Source organism: Anolis sagrei, chromosome 1, assembly GCF_037176765.1.
Source record: "Anolis sagrei isolate rAnoSag1 chromosome 1, rAnoSag1.mat, whole genome shotgun sequence".
NCBI lineage: Eukaryota > Metazoa > Chordata > Lepidosauria > Squamata > Dactyloidae > Anolis > Anolis sagrei.
The window spans coordinates 288,351,813-288,372,248 of record NC_090021.1 but is presented as its reverse complement, the minus strand read 5'-3'; the positions used below and the strand labels follow the sequence as shown (position 1 = coordinate 288,372,248).

The 20,436-nt window shown below is 40.9% G+C and overlaps 1 protein-coding gene across 1 annotated transcript in view; it reads right to left on the bottom strand.

Moving 5' to 3' along the window:
- Window positions 1–15,832, bottom strand: part of RPAP1 (RNA polymerase II associated protein 1) — a 64,441-nt gene extending 48,609 nt beyond the window's left edge. Inside the window, exons 1-6 of the mRNA XM_060760761.2 lie at window positions 15,680–15,832; window positions 15,021–15,255; window positions 10,142–10,287; window positions 8,654–8,746; window positions 4,957–5,137; window positions 1,893–2,069 (exon numbers count right to left, since the gene is read on the bottom strand). Coding sequence (XP_060616744.2) covers window positions 1,893–2,069; window positions 4,957–5,137; window positions 8,654–8,746; window positions 10,142–10,287; window positions 15,021–15,210 — 787 coding nt within the window. The 5' untranslated portion in view covers window positions 15,211–15,255; window positions 15,680–15,832. The remainder of the gene's footprint in view (window positions 1–1,892; window positions 2,070–4,956; window positions 5,138–8,653; window positions 8,747–10,141; window positions 10,288–15,020; window positions 15,256–15,679) is intronic.
- Between the last annotated feature and the right edge of the window lie 4,604 nt (window positions 15,833–20,436).

Sequence of the window (20,436 nt, the reverse complement as noted above, 5' to 3'; positions counted from 1 at the left end):
CATTGAAATGTATTTTAATTATGTTTATTATGTTTTTAATTTGAAACCATGTTTTTAGTTGGATATTGTATGTTGTAAGCCGCCTTGATTACCCCTCAGGGTTGAGAAAGATGGAATATAAATAAAGAAAATAAATAAATAGATTTCCCCCATTGAAACTGGCTACCAAGTAGAATTCATTTCCATGCAAAATTCAAAGTTCTGGTTATGACCTTTAAAACCCTGCACAGCTTGAATCCAAACTAACTAAAACATTGTCTCTCACTACATGAGATCTTCTGATGAAAGCTTTATCTCAGTCCCACCACTTTCACAGATACAAGTTAGGAAAGCCCCTACTTTAGAAAGCTTCAAAAAGAATCTCAAGACCTGGCTCTGCTGTTGCGCTTTCGGAGAGCAGTCACATAATCTTATGCTATTGCTCCCTCAACATTTTTGTCCTAGGAGTACACCTCCCCTTGTTCGAAGGTCCGATTATTTCCCTGTCTCTCTATGATTTCTCCCTTACAAATAATCCTGCTCCTTTATCTCACCCTGAGTTTTTAAATCATTTTATGTACATGCGGCCCACTCACTGTCATTTTGTTTGGTTTACAGTTTTTTTTTTCTTCTCTTTATGTTTTGTGTATATTGTTTATATGCTTATATGTTTTATATTTTAATGCTATGTTGTTTATTTTATTGCAATTTGTATCTTATTTTATTGTATTTTGTTTTTTGGGCTTGACCTCATGTAAGCCGCCCCGAGTCGCCGTTGGGGAAGATGGTGGTGGGGTATAAATGATGATGATGATTGCTATTATTATTATTACAAGTTGTCTGCAGCCTTCTCAGGGCCCATCCACACAGCCCTATGTCCCAGGATATCAAGGAAGAAAATCCCACAATATCTGCTTTGAACTGGGTTATCTGAGTCCATACTCAGATAATGTGGGATTTTCTGTCTTGGAATATATGGCTGTGTGGAAGGGCCCTGAGTTGCTGCTCTCAGACTCTTCAATTCTCTCCTTCAGGAGGTCTATAGGAGAGACCTCCCGAAAAGCCCCTATAAAGCTCCCTGAAGGACAGACCTCCTGTAGAGCCCCCTACCTGTTCTATTTTTACCAGCATGTTAGGATCTTTTTAATTAGACTGGCTTTAAGCATATGGCAGAATAGTGTTCAAGAGATGTGACCTGTTTTTACTCTGTATGATTTCACCTATGCTCTAAATGTTTTTTGTAAACTGTTTTAATGATGTATTTTAATACAACTGATGCTTAGTTTTTAACTATTGTAATAGTACATTTCTTAGCTAAATTTTCACTTCAAATTCGACAAGCTGCCCTGAATTCCCTGACAAGAAAAAGGCAGGATACAAATAGAATAAATTAAATGTTGAAGAGGAGCAATAGCTCAAAGGCAAAGTATATGTTTTGAATGCAGAAGGGCCCGAATCCAACAAATAGGGACTGAGTGCCCTTCCACACAGATGAATAAAATCCCACACTTACTGCTTTGAACTGGAATATTTGGCAGATATTGTGGGATTTTCTTTCTTGATATCCTGGGTTATATGACTGTGTGGAAGGGTCCTGAATATAGACTCTACTACATGCAAAACATACATGCTGCCTCTGACCTGAGGCTTCTTTACAACACAGCCCAGCCCTCCAGAATCAAATCTTTCAAAACACGAGGATGAAATCTTTTCAGAATGTGAAAAACATTGCTCAGTGCTTAGTACATAAACCCAGTACATAAACCCATTATGTACTGGGTTTTTAAAATGGTAAGAACTAGACTTTAAAAGGAAAGTGAACTTAAAAACGTTCACACAAATATAAACACAGTTTTTTTGTGGTTCACCAAAATATACCTACAGTTTAAGAGAAGTCAGCAAGTAGTCTTTACCTATTTGAGCCAGCAACTGTTTCTGCTCCTCCAGGATTTGTTCTTTGGACATAGACTTCAGCCTCTCCAAGTTCTCTTTGTGAATATTTTGGGCCTCTTGCTCACCAGCCAGGCTTCTAAGTCCCTCGCCAGTAACAATGCGAGGGCACCCACTGGATAAGCTACCAGGAGACTTCTCTAGAAAACAAATACATTGCCAGTAAGTTTGATAAATATTTCTAAATGGAAAACATTCTCTACATTGTATTGTCGAAGGCTTTCATGGCTGAAATTACTAGGTTCTTGTGGGTTTTTTCGGGCTATATGGCCATGTTCTAGAGGCATTCTCTACATTACCCATTTGTCTTAAATACATAACCAGTATCCTGCTTAATGGACTTTGTCATCATCATTAATTTATACAGCACCTTTACTATACATGGTGCTTTACTAATAAAAGAAGTTCCCTGCCCCCAAACATACAATCTCATTAAAATATAACAGAAAAGGGAAAAAAGGTATAGTAGTTCAGGAAGTGATTTCTTCCTTTCCCCTGCACAAATCAATGGGAAAGTGTATACAAGATTATACATTGATATATGCCAAGAGGTAAATTTATTCATTTTTATTATATTTATTTATACCTTGTTTTATCTCCTCTAAAGGGGACTCAAAGTGGCTTAACATAAAAGCATCAGCATAACCATTTAAAATATACAAATATGCAAACAATAAAAGACGACTATAAAGAGTATTTTAAAAATCCCAACTAAACATCATTAAAACAAATTCAAAGTTAGAAACCACAGCACCCCCTGAACTGATCTTAAACACCTTCATCTTTAAAAGCCTGTATACATAAAAAGGTTTCAATTTGCTGCTGGAAGGACAGCAAGGAGGGGGCCATTCTGGCTTCCTGGGGCAGGAAGTTCCAGCGTTGAGGGGCAGCCACCGAAAAGGCCCACTCTCTCATTCCAACCAATCGTGCTTGAGATAGGGGTGGGACCGAGAGAAGAGACTCACCTGAGGATCTTAGGGCCCAGGCCCAAAGAGATGTCGTCAGTCAAATAGCCTGGACCTGAACCATCTAGGGCAATGGTTCTCAACCTGTGCGTCCCCAGATGTTTTGGCCTTCAACTCCCAGAAATCCTAACAGCTGGTAAACTGGCTGAGATTTCTGGGAGTTGTAGGCCAAAACAACTGAGAATCCAGAGGCTGAGAACCACTGGTCTAGGGTTTTAAAAGTCATAACCAGCACTATAAATTGTGCCCAGAAGCAGACTGGCAGCCAGTGAAGCTGTTGCAACAGGGAGGTTGCTAGCTCCCTGTAATCAGCCCCAGTGAGCAACATGGCTGCAGCTCTTTGGACCAGCTGAAGTTTCTGAGCACTCTTCAGAGGCAGCCCCATATAGAGCACTTTACAGTAATCCTGATGGGATTTAACTAAGGCATGTGCCACTATGCCCAGATCTGGCTTCTCAAGGAATGAGCACAGAAGTTTTAATTGTGCAAAGGCCCTTCTGGCCACTGCCGATACCTAGGCCTCCAGGTTCAGTGCCGAGTTCAGGAGGACCCCTAAACTGCAAGCCTCTATCTTCAGGGAGAGTGTGATCCCATCCAGCACAGTCTGAGTCCCTATTCCCTGGTCTGCCTTCCGACTTACCAATAGTACCTCTGTCTTGTCTGGATTAAGTTTCAATTTGTTTGTCCTCATCCAGTCCATTACTGATGACAGGCACTGGTTTAGGGTCAGGACAGTTTCCTTGGCATTAGGTGGAAAGGAGTAGGAGGAGTTGGATGTCATCTGCATATAGACATGGCACCATACTAAAAAACTCTGGATGAACTCTCCCAGCGGTTTCATTTATATGTTAAACAGCATGGGGGACAAAACGGTACCCTAAGAACCCCACAAGTCAACAGCCACGGGTTTGAACAGGAGTACCCCAGCACTTCTGTGTACAGCCCACCAGGAAGGATCAGAGCCACTGTAAGACCATGCCTCCCAAGTGTACAAACAATTAAAAAGTGTTGACAGTAACAGTGAATACCTAAAAGCAATGTACAAAAATAGTAAGTAGATAATGACAGAAAGCTATCTGCATCATTGGGCCACAAGGAAAGCACTTGTTGTCTGTTGAACCTTGCCTTCCCAAAGACTACTCAACAGTAGATAATTTAGTGGTTCATTAGCAGATTTCTCAGACAAAGCACTCAAAACAGGCCTGTGAAATCGTTTCTCTAAGTTGAGGACAGAAGAGAAAATAAAAAGAGGTATTAAGACTTAAAGTATGTTTGAGTGAACACCTGGCCTTGAAAATCTAATCCCAATAATAAAAGGAACAGTATTAAGGAATGGCCTTTTGTAATCGGTAAAGAAAAAACCCAAATACCCACCCTTAAGATTACAGAAGTGCTTTTGTATTCATATAGGGGACCCCTTGAATGAACCCATTACACAGGTAATCAAGTACTCTGTACCCATTCTTTTTTTCAATTAAGAAATATGAAGAAATGTAAACAAAAATATTACAATTAACATTGGTTATAGAGGGCATGAATATTTTGGATGCTAGGGAAGGGGGATAAAGCTATTATGTACTTCCATATATTGTCAACAATCTGTACTAGAATGCCTTCATGAGTATCTATATTTTATTAGTCAACTTATGAATAGTAAAATGTCTATATGGGAAATTAATTCCTTGTTGCATTCAAAATGTAATTCCACAGAACAACAGGAATTGTCGGCAGCACAGAAGAGTACAAGACTTGCTAATACAATCAATGCAAGGAAGTATAGCCTGGCAACTTGGATATGCAATACTGGGACATTTGTAACAGCCCCACTTCAATTTATACGTACAGTAATCCAGAAAGTTACAAACTTCTTAGATTGATTTAATATTTTATGCACTCAGAGATCATCCCACTTTCTACACATGCATAGGATAGAAGTTTAGATGCCAGAAGACACTTGAGGGTTTTGCATTTAAAGATATTTGTTTCCATATGTTTGTCAACCAGCAAACATGTTTAAGTCATGAGGCACTTGAGAACGTCTGCTCCAGAATTAAATATTCACCTTCATCTCCAAAGAATGGAGCCCTCAAAGATTCAGGATGTGAGGCACCCTCCAGAACTTCTGCGTTCATTCGTTCAGTTGCATCACAGTCTATAGTGACAGAAATCTGAGTCCCTTCAGCTGCCCTCTTTGCAGCGATCTTCTGAGCAAAGATACTTTTTCTTCCTGGTGCTGATTTTGCCTGCAGAAAGACAAGAGGCCATATAGATATCCTTCTATCTTTTCAGGTTTGCATCATATATACAAAAAGAAAACATACCTTCCAAGAGTTATTAATTTAAGCCATACAGTTGGATGAAAATGCAAGCAAGGTCTTTCTCAGTAGCTGTTGCCAGGCTCTTGAATTCCCTACCAAAGGAAGCTAACCCAAAGAGTTGGCAGAAATGAAGGAAGCCAGAAAATGATGAGAGAGGCACTAAGGAGTAACTAAATCACTAAGCAATTCAGTGAGCATGATCAACAGTAATGGAAAGTTGAGCAGCTTTTGGGAAAACATCCATAGCTGATACCATGAATAGTAACATCCTGTACTGCAACATTTTGTGGCAGATTTCACCCTTCTTAACATCATCAGTTCTACTGACAGGCAACTGGGCCAAAAGCTGCTGTCCAGAATTTCTGATAAGTCCAGCATGTCTCTGGATATGCTCTCTGCTTAAAAGTACAATCCAATGCCTATTTACTTTAAAGTAAATCCCACTGTGCCCAATGGAACCTACAGGAAAGGTAAGCCTCCACAATATGAGCTGAGTACAGCCCACATTGTTCCTCACTCATGCTGCTTTTGCTCTTACATCCTGTCTAAAACAAAATACTATTTAAAAATATTTGATATAACCTGAATAGAACTCAGGTGCACTTTGAAGGCATGAGAACAGATACATGCACAAAACTGAGCTGTGGTTTGTATGCTGGGTGGGAAAGCAACCAAGCTGGTAGGAATTGCATCTTGCACTGTGTAACTGACGTTGACTCCTTTCTATTTTCTAGTGAAACGCAGCTTCCTTCCAACTCTTCTCAAATAAGTACTTTGTATGTGGACCAAAACACCTTACCGATCCTTGTTCTTACATGTACGTATGCCTGCAACAACCCTCCATCCTACTATTTGGAAAGCTGTATTTGTCACAAAAAATTAATATGCAGATTTGAGAAATGTGAATTTAATATGATATAATGATGTGTGGGTATGAATGAGTTGAATGGAAGGATGTATGGATGGAGTTAATAATTTTGGAGACACCAGTACAATATTAAGGCCTGCGATGACTAACAACCTGCTTGCTGGACTATAATTAAAAGTTGCTAATAAGAACTGAAAAGTAAACTCTGATAAGAACTGTGACAATGGTTCTTTCAAGTTAAGGAAATGTTTGCAGCATTCCTATGTTAAGAAGTCAACACAAGCCTTGTGTTTCTCAATACCAATCAAGAAGATATATGGCCAGGAAACTGAGATGTTTCCAGGATGGAAGAAGTCTATCATTAATTTACAACTTTGGGACTACATCAGCAGAATATTCCTATAAAAGACTCAATCTAATAATGCTCAAAGTGTGGCAGACCTGAGGAGTCTGTTCCACCCGCCATGCTCTACTCCATTGGAAGGAGAGAGATGATGTATTCGCAGAGTGTCAGATATGCTATGGGAAAGCATGATTCTGGACAATGTGGGGCTTCTTTCTCAAGGGAAGAGGAAGAAGTGCGCTTTTAGAATCTTGGATTTTGTGCAGGGAGTCAGATTCTACTGTATGGAAAACAGAGATGTGGTCCTTGGCATTGTTCTTAGGGAAAGAAGTTTTAGCATTCAGTGTTTTTAAGTTATGGAACTATGCATTGGAAGGCTGCAGGAAAACAGGGTCTGACCTAACAGGTGCTTCTCCAAGGAGGGAGAAAATGATATGGTAATATTTGAATGCCTGATAATGAATGTGTGTACATGTGTGTGAATGTTGAGTGAAAATGTAATCCCCTTTGTTTCTTTGTTAGCCAATGCAATAGTGAATCCAATGTAGTTGCATATAATCTATATGTCTGTATGTTTAATGTCATTCTCTGTCTAAATGTTTTTCTGTAATCTGATGTACCCTCTCACACTGGAAATTGCAATAAAAAGAATTTATGCTTTAAAGTTATTGAAAAGTCATTCATGACAAATTGGTGTCAGAAGTGGGATATTCTTTTCCAATTTGGGAAAGTTATTCATAACATATCTGCAAACATACTCAATTACCTTTTCATTCAATTCTACTTATGTCAGTGCAGCATCACTCATTAAAAAAAAGACTAAACCACTACTCTGTACAAAAAAGCTGGTGTTTTAGTTTGCAAACCACTTTCTCCTACATACAATTCATTACTTTGCTGCCGTATACTAAAAAGAAAGGAGAACATCTTTATTTATTTACTTACTTTACTTTTCTCACCCGGGGGGGGGGGGGACGGGGACGGGGGACGGGGACGCAAAGCAGTTTTCAACATATTTATGGCAAAATGTAATGCCTCACATACATATAAAGCCTAACATAATCATAATCATCATTATTTTTATTTATATCCCACCACTATCTCCCCGAAGGGACTCAGGGCAGCTTACAAGGCACTCCAGGGTGCACATATAACATACAACAGATAAAAATGGTACAAAAGCATAAAACAAGCCACATAAAATTATAACAACCATAGAGCAACCATAACCTATAACTATAAATTAGATCATAAAAACAGCATATTTGACAACATATACTTCTTGACAAAGCTGGAGAAACAAACAACCAGGTTACAGGTAAATTCTGGAGAGCTTGTTCCACCCTCATGCATGAAAAATAACTTTCTGTAATTAATCCAAGAATCTGCTTATCTGAATGTTTTCCATTTCAGAAAGTTAACAGACTTCACTGCTTCAGAATGGCAATTTTTGATGATTTGAGGACCGTAAAAGGGCAAGATTTCCACAGGAATAAATTATATTAATTATGCTTAACTCATGCCTTTTTCAACTTGCATGACATTTACCAAAAAAACGCCAATGTAACAAAAAAGGAAATTTTCAAAAAATCATGATTGCGCTAGTTCACAGATGCCCTGAAATTCATCCACAAACCTGCTAGAGAAGGAGTCCTCAAACTTTTTAATCAGAGGATCAGGTCGCAATTCCACAAACTGTTGAAGGGCCGGATTATAATTTGGAAAAAAAAACATGAATGAATTCCTATGCACATTGCACATATCCTATTTGTAGTGCAAAAAAACAAACAAACACTTAAAACAATACAATAATTAAAATTAAGAACAATTTTAACAAATATAAACTTATTAGTATTTCAATGGGAAGTGGGTGCCTGCTTTTGGCTGATGAGATAGGGTTGTTGTTGTTGTTGTTGTATGCTTTTAAGTCGTTTCAGACTTAGGTTGACTCTGAGCAAGGGCAGGGTAAATGACCTTGGAGGGCCGTATCCAGCCCCCAGGCCTTAGTTTGAGGACCCCTGTATTAGAGGTCCACAAACCCTGAGTTAAGAACCCCTAGTTGAAAACTGTTATTAATTACCACAGCAATAAAAAAGAATATGGTGAAATCTGACAACAGCAAATGTTTAAATCCAGCATAAAGTACAGCACTAAAAGGCAAAACCTTTTTAAAAAGAGCAAGAACAGAAGACAGAGAGCCAGCTGGTTGACATATACTTGCTTTTCTTACCTCATGTTTTATTTCAGACCTGTGAAAAACTGTTGGAAATGGCCCTCCTGTGAATATCGGCGTGGTCACCCTGACAGAGCTTGTGTCACGTTCCTGCCACAAATCAAAGAGACTGCAGTGTTTGAACATTCATTGCACTGAAGTGTTACACGCAAGTGTGACCCTGTAGAAACAGTTTGAGCCCAACTTCAGATCTCTCCTGAGCTATGAGATAATAGCTCTGGTAGAGGTCCCCCCAGCCCTTAAGTTATGACGTTACACTTGATTTATAATGGCCAACCTATATGAATGAAACAGGCACCAGTTCATAATCATTTCGCAAGAATAAATCTACGCTTCAATTTTGTGTAACCGAGGGTGCCTTCTTTCTTCTCCTCCTAGAATGCCTTTGATTCCCCACCCCAAACACTTCCCTCAAGCTTTCAGAGGGGATTTTACAAGGTACATAAGAAATGATTGAATCCACCTATGATGTTCTGCTCACAACCAACCACTGAATCCACACCATCATTTGAACCAAAGCCTGAAAAATTCCCATGACCGTGTCTCTAAAAACACCTTTCAAAGTAAGTTCAGAAAGTAATGAGGAATTATGAATGTTAAACTACTAGACATTACACACTACTTTTGAAATGTGACTTGGTCACTCATTATGCAAAAATATTACTACATAAATAGAGCTATGCTATTTGAGGGAACCCCCGGTGGCGCAGTGGGTTAAACCGCTGAGCTGCCAAACGTATTAACTGAAAGGTCGCAGGTTCGAATCTGGGGAGCAGCATGAGCTTCCGCTGTCAGCCCCACCTTCTGTCAACCTAGCAGTTCGAAAACATGCAAATGTAAGTAGATAGATACCGCTCCAGCGGGAAGGTAACGGTGCTCCATGCAGTCATGCCGGCCACATGACATTGGAGGTTTCTACGGACAATGCCAGCTCTTCAGCTTAGAGATGAGCACCAACCCCCCGAATTGGACATAACTGGACTTAACGTCAGGGGAAAACCTTTACCTTACCTATGCTATGTGCAATTTGTTACCACTAAGCTCTATCATTCTATGATTAGTAGCAGTGAAAATCCCACCCATGGGAGAAAAGCAGGACAAAAATGAATAAAATTAAAATAAATGTAATAAAATGAATAAACATATGCAAATTTGAATAACTTTGCTAAATTTCTTAAATCTGATTCTTGGAAAGTGCAGTATTTGGCCTGGCTCCACTACTTAGTCCAATTAAATTCCTATTATTTCATGGGCCTATTTTAACTGGGACTAACAAATGGATTTAGGCTTAACACAAGAAGTATGAGGCATTCCAGTTAATGATTAACTGCAACAATTATTTGACCCTCACTTTAGGCCTTTAAGTTATTCTTGAAGAGAATTCATTTTTATTTTTATTGCATATAACTCAGCTTTAGAACACATCGATCAACACTGTGTGATGCTGTCATCATTTTAACAATAGTTCCTACATAAGGGACATACAATTATTTTGTTGAAGACTGCTGTAATGTGCTGATCAGCACGATCCAGTTGCTCTCCTGGGTCCTCCTCAAAATGAACACGGGTACCTTTGAATCTGGATTTCTTTGGAGGACCAGGTGTCAGAGGTGGTGGCTCATCAGGAAAGTCTGGAAAACAGATGAAAAAGAGTTCATGTACACAACCTTAGCAATTCTAGTACTTTTCCTCTTCCAGAAACATAGAAAAAGCTGAAAATGTTCCATTTAGTAACTTTCATGATAATGAGACACTGTTACAATTATTCAAATTATTAAAAATGTAATAAGTATATCAAATGCTTTCTGATAGTGGATTGAACTCAAGGAAAGAGCTCAAAGAACAAGCCAAAAGATACCGGAAGGCCTAAAATGAATGGGCAATTCAAGGGATAGATATTATTTATTTATGTACCTGATTTATACCTCAGCTTTCTCAACCCCGAAGGGGACTCAAGGCGATTTACATATTGGCAATTATTCAATGCTTTAGAGTGACAAACAATTCTAATGACATTAAAATAAGATTAAAAAATAAAATTAATACATATTAAACATTTAAAAACATTACATTCAATATTAAAATCACACCATCCATCCATAATCACAGTCCAGGGTCATTCCAATAGTCATTGCACATATTTCATATCTATTATTGCACTGCAACTACTCTCTAAAGACTTGATCCCAAAGCCATGTCTTCACTTTCCTTCTGACGGTCAGGAGGGAGAGGGGTGACCTAATGTCACTGTGGAGGGTGTTGCACAGCCGAGGGGCCATCACTGAGAAGGCCCTGTCTCTCGTCCCCACCATTCAAAAAAGGCGAGTCCGAAAGCAGGGCTCCCCAGACAATCTTACTCTCCAAGGTAAGCAAAATATAAGTAAACACTCGTTGCAAACAAAGCCTATGTTACTTTTAATATACAACAACTATTTAATATACCAATATTCAAAAACTCAAAAATCAAGACAATAAATAAAGACAAACACTCAAACAGGGAGATTCCTGACATAAAACAATAGGGCCAGCTAACACCTCCCAACAAAGGACTCCCCCAGGCAGCAATACAGCCAGGCTTTGAAGCTGCAAAGCCATTCAATTGCAACATTCACATTTGCCTCAAGCAGACAAGAGTTCTTTCTCCCACCCTGGATATTCCACAGATATATAAACCCCACCTGCCTAGTTTCCAACAGACCTCCCAACTGCTGAGGATGCCTGCCAAAGCTGTGGGTGAAACGTCAGGAGAGAATGCTTCTGGAGCTTTCTCTGAAAACTCACAGCAACCCACATTCAACTACTTCTTTGTGTTACATACACAAATTACAGACAATTGATCCAATTATGCTCAGGGCCATAGGTTTGAACCCTGGAAAGCTGGAGGTTTTAAATCTTTGCCCCTTCTTCTTTTAGTCATGCTCTTTTTAGAAATGTTAATTGCAATTGTGGGAAAGTATAATCCAGACTAATACCATAACAAGTCTCAATAACCATGAGAACACATTGCCTAAACAAGAGGTCCCTCATTTGGACCAGGTCTCCTCTGCAGAGTTTTGAAAGGAAAAAATAACAAACCTAGACCCATTCTCCTAATCAGATGAGATCTGGCTCTGAACAAATTTCAGAGGGAGCTGTCTGCTGTAGATTTGGAAATATACACTGGTGGGAGTGGTGATACCATTAGCAGACATCTGATCTTTTGTTCTTCCCAACCATAAGTGTCAACAGCTACTTCAAATTGCTAAAATCTATTTTGAGAAATCTTAATCTACCTTTTTTGTATGCTCACACCAGAACAATCTAAAAATGTGTTAGATTCTTGACACTCTTCCCAAACTCTGTAGCAATTCTCAATAGTCATTATTAGTCACTTGCTTACTGCCAAACTCACAAACTAAGTTCTTAAATAAATCTAGCAGGCCATTTGTGTTTGTGGTTGAGGTTATAAATTATTAAAGAAAGAAGACATCAGATAATTCAGTGGTGGATATAAGATTAGTCAGGTTCCTGTCTGTTAAAAATCTAGACCAAGGATGTCATCAGCTTCTATGGATCTGAGGCCAATCCTCTGCCCCAGGATCATGGGGGACTGCACAAAATGCATCAAAAACCCCTGAAGTCAACAGGTTCACTTCTAGTGAAGAAAAACTCAGGTTTTTTTTTATGAGAAGTAGCAGGTGACTTAATAAAAAATGAACTGCTGTTCCTGGAGATTCCCAGAAGAAGCACTTAATTCTTCGTATTGCCAGGAAAAAAACAATGTGCAGAGAACTAGACTGTATGCATTGGGAGCTAAGAAAGCTGGCTTCAAGGTCACATGCAACACCAAGGGTATAGTTTTTCCACCCTGATTAAGGGTCCTTCCAGACAGGCCCTATATCCTAGGATCTGATCCCAGATTTTCTGTTTATCCCAGATTATCTGGCAGTGCAGACCCATATAATCTAGTTTAAAGAAGAAAACCTGGGATCAGATCCTGGGATATAGGGCCTATCTGGAAGGGCGCTGAGAGGTATGAAATCTGGAGAACAGGAATCATGTCTGATGGGCTACAGCCATGATTGTCATCTATTTAGCCCAATATGAGAACAAACTGTATATGCAACCAGGAAATCTGAGTTAGGCCAAATGTATAATATAAAATATAATATAAACCTTTATTTATATCCCACCACCATCTCCTTGAAAAGACTCAGGGCGACTCACAAAAGCACTCAAAAGTGCAACACACATAAAATACAACAGTACATGACCGTATAAAACAATGACAACATGAATTTACATAACAATTTTACATAAAACATCATATAAACCCTTATTGATTTAAAATTCCGTAGCAGATATAATTCTGCTTCCTAAATTATATTTTTTCATTCAGGGTGTGGATATTACACTGAGAACAGGGTTAAACTCTGTCACCAATTAAGGGCAATAGCAGAAACTAAACGAGATAGCCCAATGGTCACACTACTCATACAATACGGATAGGGTTTAATACAGATGCCATTGGGGCAGCACTATCCACTGTAGCTTCAACTGAGTTGCATGATGGCATTATAGCACATCACATGTAGACAGTGCTACAGTCACAATATAAATAATAATCTCCAGGCAAATAAGGTCTTGCTGTTTTGTTTAAATTGTACTATTTTGGAAATAGCAACCATCTACAAGCCTCCTCTACTAGTTATTTGTTATGTATATCATTGTGATTGTTTACTATAGTGTGTGTATGTATTGGTATGCAGTTTTTCCCTTAACTCTATGTTGTTAGTGGTTGTGGGAGGGACTACAGACCATGTGACCCGGATCTTAGAATGTTCAGAGTGAAATTCCACTTTAGAATGTGTTTGAATCAGAAGTCAGTTGGAATCAGTTAAGTCAGTTCAGACTTGAGTCAGTTGGAAGTTAGAAGTCAGTGAAGTATGTTGATGTCAGTTAGAGCAGGAATATAGTCAGTATGCTGCAGTGAGATGTTCAGTTAATATAGGAGTCTGTTTGCAGCAGATGAGCAGTTAAAGTACCCCCAGTAGAGCAGTTTTGAGTATAATTCAGTTAACATTATATGCCTTTCCAGAATAGGATAAACCCCAGCACTATGTCCCAGTAGCACTTTACTAGAGTCTCTTGCACAGGGCACTTGCCCAGAATTCCAACATACCACCTCTCACACCCAGCACTTTTTAATCTGGACCCTTCATTGGCCCGGCCCTGGTTTTATTGCGTAATAGTGTAATGTTTTGTTATTGCTTATGTTTTTAATTTGCTTTGTATCGTATTGTTATTGTCTATTGTTGTTGTGTTGAGGCCTTGGCCTTTGTAAGCCGCATCGAGTCCTTCGGGAGATGCTAGCGGGATACAAATAAAGTTTAATAATAATAATAACATGAAACCAATAAGAAATGTAACTGTATGCTAAATACATGAGGAAGAACTTCGAACAGTGAGAGCTATTCAATAGTGGTACTCTCTGCCCCGGAGTGTGATGGAGGCTCCTTCTTTGGAGGTTTTTAAGCAGAGGCTGGATGGCCATCTGTTGGGGGTACTTTGAATGCAATTTTCCTGCTTCTTGGCAGGGGCTTGGACTGGATGGCCCATGAGGTCTCTTCCAAATCTATGATTCTATAAGTTCGTACGTAAATCAATTAGGTTAACTTTTAATGAAGACTGCTTACTTTTTGGTCTCTTGCAAGCATGATTAAAAGCAATATATTTTATGGGACAGTAGATATATTTTTCGGCAACTGAAATAACACTTCTGAAGATCTGCTATATATTTTGTGCATTGGCATATCTTTGCTGCCAACATTTCAAAGAGATAATCAGGTATATCAGTCTAACAGCTAAGAAACCTAATATGCCTTGCATTGATACTAATGGATATTTACCACTAAGGAGATGGTTGACTCAAGCAAGTTTTTAACTCTTCTCAAGAAGATCACACTTTTTAAAAAGTTACGATCTCCAACAAGGTCATGCCTTTCCAAAAAGCTTATGATTACTCCAAATAATGTGAATGCCAATTAATCTCCAAAAGGGTCACACTTCCAAAAGGGTTTCCTGGTTTTTCCCAATACTTACATACTTAGGCGATCGCTCATTGTCCGAGTAGGATAGTCTTCCGGGATCAGTGTACTGGTGGTGGGTCCATAGGTGACTGTGGAGCCCTATTCTTGATCTGCATTTTCTCCTGCAGTGAAGGCATTGATTTCCCGGTCAGGGTTGGCTTGATGCGCCTTCCTCTTGGCACGTTTCTCTCTTTCGCCCTCCATTCGTACCTCTTAAAATTCTATAGCACTGCTGGTCACAGCTGACCTCCCAATATACTAAGACACCAACATAAAATAACTTACAACAGACTTACCATCCAACATCACCACATCTCTGCCATGCTGCAATGGGGGTCTGTCATCATCTCCACTTCCCAAATCCCCTTTCCTTTTATCTGCTTTCTTGACTATTTTCACTGCTGGGGAAGCTTTCACTGAGAGGAATTCATTCTGGAACTGCAACAAGTCCGCTTCCGATTCACCGGGCTTGGGTCTTGACAACATCTTCCTCCTGTTGCCTTCTTGTGCGGAGCGTATAGATGACTTGATCTACATTTTTAGAAAGGGAAGAGTTTAACATCCTTCATTTTCACAAACTTTGCATCTACACAAGCACATAATCGGGTTCTAAGAATTCAAGGGGGGGAAAACTTAGTTTCTATTATAGGAAACGCAAGTTCCAGAAGTAGACATTCACACAGGTTATCTGCAACCTGGCATGGGCAAACTTCGGCCCTCCCGGTGTTTTGGACTTCAACTCCCACAATTCCTAACAGCCTACCGGCTGTTAGGAATTGTGGGAGTTGAAGTCCAAAACACCGGGAGGGCCGAAGTTTGCATATGCTGAAATACATGAGGCAGGAGGAGGGGCGCCATGCTCATCCCTCCCAGCAGAGCCAGCCATGCCTCTGGCGGCCGAGAGCCTTTTCCTTCTGTGGGCAAGAAGAACCTCCTTCCCTGGTGGTCTCTATACCTCGAGGTCGCCCGAAAGAGGGAACGGCAAGCCTTTGGGAGGCCAAACGGCGCCTTCTTTCTGTCCCTGCTTCCGGGCTCTTCCAGGCCTCGCCTCTCCTTCCGCCTCCAGTGAGAAGGGGCGGCTTCCTCTCAGGCCTAACTCCGCCCCCGCCGCCATTTTGGACTCAGAGCCAGCCTCCCTCTGGAGAACGAAGGTCCTTTTAACTCCCAAGGCTCAATACTATGGGACCCAGCGACGTGTAGTTTGGTGAGGCTCCAGAGAAGGCGCCTCACCTTGTGAAAGTACACCTTCCAGGTTTCCACAGCATTGAGCGTGGCGGTGAAAGAGGAGTCCAATGACAGCCCTTCTGCTGCAGTATAAACACTCTTTTCCCCACACTCTGCTCATCTAGCAGTTTTTGGACTTCAGCTCCCAGCATGCCTTGTCACAAGCCAAGGCAGCTGAGGCTTCTGGGAGTTGAAGGCCAAAAGAACCTGGAGGACTAAAATGAAGTTCAACAGGGACAAATGCAAGGTACTCCACTTAGGCAGGAAAAAACGAAATGCAAAGATACAGAATGGGGGACAATACTTGGATCGAGAGCAGTATGTGTGAAAAAGATCTTGGAGTCCTCGTGGACAACAAGTTAAACATGAGCCAACAATGTGATGTGGTGGCAAAAAAAAAGCCAATGGGATGTTGGCCTGCATCAATAGGAGCATAGTGTCTAGATCTAGGGAAGTAATGCTACCCCTCTATTCCGCCTTGGTTATTATTATTATTATTATTATTATCTTTATTTGTACCCCGCTAGCATCTCCCGAAGGACTCGATGCAGCTTACAAAAACAGATGCGGTTGGACCATACCTGGAATATTGTGTCCAGTTCTGGGCATCACAATTGAAGAGAGATGTTGACAAGCTGGAATGTGTCCAGAGGAGGGCGACTAAAATGATCAAGGGTCTGGAGAACAAGCCCTATGAGGAGCGGCTTAAGGAGCTGGGCATGTTTAGTCTGAAGAAGAGAAGGCTGAGAGGAGATATGATAGGTAAAGGTAAAGGTAGTCCCCTGACATTAAGTCCAGTCATGTCTGACTCTGGGGTGTGGTGCTCATCTCCATTTCTAAGCCGAAGAGCCAGCATTGTCCGTAGACACCTCCAAGGTCATGTGGCCGGCATGACTGCATGGAGCACCGTTACCTTCCCACTGGAGCGATACCTATTGATCTACTCACATTTGCATGTTTTCGAACTGCTAGGTTGGCAGAAGCTAGGGCTGACAGCGGAAGCTCACACCGCTCCCCAGAATCGAACCTGCGACCTTTCGATCAACAAGCTCAGCAGCTCAGTGCTTTAACCCACTGCGCCACCGGGGGCTCCCTATATTTAAACTGTTACGTTTGTTCATATCATGATCTGATCACCATATTCAATATATCCCATATGCATGGGGATATTGGGGTAACGATACAAAAGGTTTGCTAGGGTAGACCCTCTTTCACTCAGACTCAGCCCCCCTGAAACAAACTCAGCTCCCCCCCCCCCCCCGCCCCGAATCGAAATCCTGGCTACAGGCCTGACATGAGCCAACAATGTGATGTGGCAGCAAAAAAAGCTAATGGGATTTTGGCCTGCATCAATAGGAACATAGTGTCTAGATCAGGGGTCCTCAAACTAAGTCTCGGGGGTTGGAAGCGGCCCTCGAAGGTCATTTACCCGGCCCTCGCTCAGGGTCAACCCAAGTCTGAAACGACTTGAAAGTACACAACAATAACAACAATTCTATCTCATCAGCCAAAAGTAGGCCCACACTTCCCCATTGAAATACTAATAATTTTATATTTGTTGAAATTGTTCTTCATTTCAATTATTGTATAGTTTCAAAGTGTTTTTGCACTACAAATAAGATATGTGCAGTGTGCATAGGAATTCATTCATGCTTTTTTCAAATTATAATCTGGCCCTCCCAACAGTTTGAGGGACTGTTACCTGGCCTTCTGTTTTAAAAGTTTGTGGACCCCTGGTCTAGATCTAGGGAAGTCATGTCCAATTCTGGGCATCACAATTGAAGAGAGATGTTGACAAGCTGGAATGTGTCCAGAGGAGGGCGACTAAAATGATCAAGGGTCTGGAGAACAAGCCCTATGAGGAGCGGCTTAAGGAGCTGGGCATGTTTAGCCTGAAGAAGAGAAGGCTGAGAGGAGATATGATAGCCATGTATAAATATGTGAGAGGAAGCCACAGGGAGGAGGGAGCAAGCTTGTTTTCTGCTTCCCTGACTAGGACACAGAACAACAGCTTCAAACTACAAGAAAGGAGATTCCATCTGAACATGAGGAAGAACTTCCTGACTGTGAGAGCCGTTGAGCAGTGGAACTGTCTGCCCCGGAGTGTGGTGGAGGCTCCTTCTTTGGAGGTTTTTAAACAGAGGCTAGATGGCCATCTGTCAGGGGTGCTTTGAATCCAATATTCCTGCTTCTTGGCTGGGGGTTGGGCTGGATGGCCCATGAGGTCGCTTCCAACTCTATGATTCTATGATTCTATGACTAGAACAGCATGGGCCCTCCCTCCATGTGTTTTGGACTTCAACTCCCACCATTCCTAACAGCCTCACGCCTGGGATCAGATCCTAGGATATAGGCCCTGTCTGGAAGTGCCCCCAGAATATCAAGACAGATAATCCACAATATCCGCTTTGAACTGGGTTATCTTAAGTCCACACTGCCATATAATCCAGTTCAATGTGGATTTTATACAGCTTTCTGGAAGAGGCCCTAGTCCACATTGCCATATAACCCAGTTCAAAGCAAATAATATGGGATTTTATACACCTATGTGGAAGGGACCAAAGCTGTTGGGATATAACTATTTCATGGAATTAATTAATGTGACATTCTCTCCTGACGTTTCACCTGCATCTATGACAGGCATCCTCAGAGTTTGTGAGGTGGCATGTATAGAATCATAAAGTTAAAAGAGACCACATGGGGCTTGTAGTCCAACCCCTTAACATGCAAGAAAATACAGCCAAAACAGCCCCGACTGGCCCCATTTACACTGCTATATACAATCCAAATTATTTGCTTTGTACTGGATTGTATGACAGTGTAGACTCATAATCCAGTTTATCTGAACAAGAGTGAGTCACATGTGATTCCATGTTTCTTTTTTGAAATGTTTTTCTTTCTAGTATAGTGTTTGAGGTGAAGGACATTTGAGATATTGGAATCTTATTCATAAAATATCAAGAATATCTGTCAGGCCTGAGGCTGTTAGGAATGGTGGGAGTTGAAGTCCTAAACACCTGAAAGGCCAAAGTTTGCCCTTGCCTTCTCTATACTGTAGAATGAATGCCTTTTTGACACTACTTAAACTTCCATGGCTCAATGCTCTGGAATCCAGAGATCTGTAGTTTAGGGAGGCAGCAGAAAGCTTTGGCAGAAGAGTGGATTGCTGTGAGTTTTCCGGGCTGTATGGCCATGTTCCAGAAGCATTTTCTCCTGACATTTCACCCACATCTATGGCAGGCATCCTCAGAGGTTGTGAGGTCTGTTGGAAACTAAGTGAAGTTTATATATCTGTAGAATTTCCAGGGTGGGAGAAAGAACTCTTGGCTGCTTGAGATAGGTGTGAATGTTGCAATTGGCATTGCATGGCCTTGCAGCTTCAAAGCCTGGCTGGTTGCTGACTGGGAGAATCCTTTGTTGGAAGGTGATTAGCTGGCCCTGATTGATTCATGTCTGGAAGTCCCCTGCTTTTTTCGAGTTGCTCTTTATTTACTGTCCTGATTTTAGTTTTTTTAAATACATTGGTAGCCAGATTTTGTTCATTTTCATGGTTTCCTCCTTTCTGTTGCAATTGTTCACATGCTTGTGGGTTTCAATGTCTTCTCTGTATAGCCTGAAATGGTAGAGTGGCCCAACATTTCTGTGTTCTCAAATAATATGGTGTGTCCAGTTTGCTTCATCAAGTGCTCTGCTATGACTGATTTCTCTGGTTGAAGTAGTCTGCAGTGCCTTTCATGTTCCTTGATTCGTGTTTGGGAAATGCTGCCTTTGGTGGTCCCTATGACTTGTCCACAGCTGCATAGTATACAGTAGACTCCTGCAGAAGTGAGAGGATCCTGCTGAATGTAGCATTCGTTGGATTTTCTTAGTAGGTCTGTAGATATTTTGTATGTTGTGTTTCTTCATCAGTTTCCCAATGCAATCAGTGATTCCCTTGATGTAGGGCAACAACACTTTTTCCTCTTGGTGGATCTTTGTCTTTATTCTCGTGGCTTGTTCTTGCTCTTGCAGCTCTTCTGATGTCTGTGGTTGAGTATCCATTGGCCTGTAAAACCCAGTTTAGGTGGTTCAGTTCACCTTGGAGGCGGTGGGGTTCATAGATTATTTTTGAATGGTCTGCCAGGACTTTAATTGTGCTTCGTTTTTTGACTTGGGTGATGGTTGGAGTTTTTTTGTAGGTATCTATCCATTTGTAGGTTTTCTGTTAACTGTGCAGCCCAATTGTTGATTGGGTTTACAGATGACTAGGACATCTAAAAATGGCAGTTTAATGTATGGTCGAAGGCTTTAATGGGTGAAATCACTGGGTTGTTGTAGGTTTTTCGGGCTATATGGCCATATTCTAGAAGCATTCTCTCCTGGTGTTTCACCTGCATCTATGGCAAGCATCTTCAGAGCTTGTGAGGTCTCATAGATGTAGGCGAAACGTCAGGAGAGAATGCTTGTAGAACATGGCCATATAACCCGAAAACCCTACAACAATCCAAT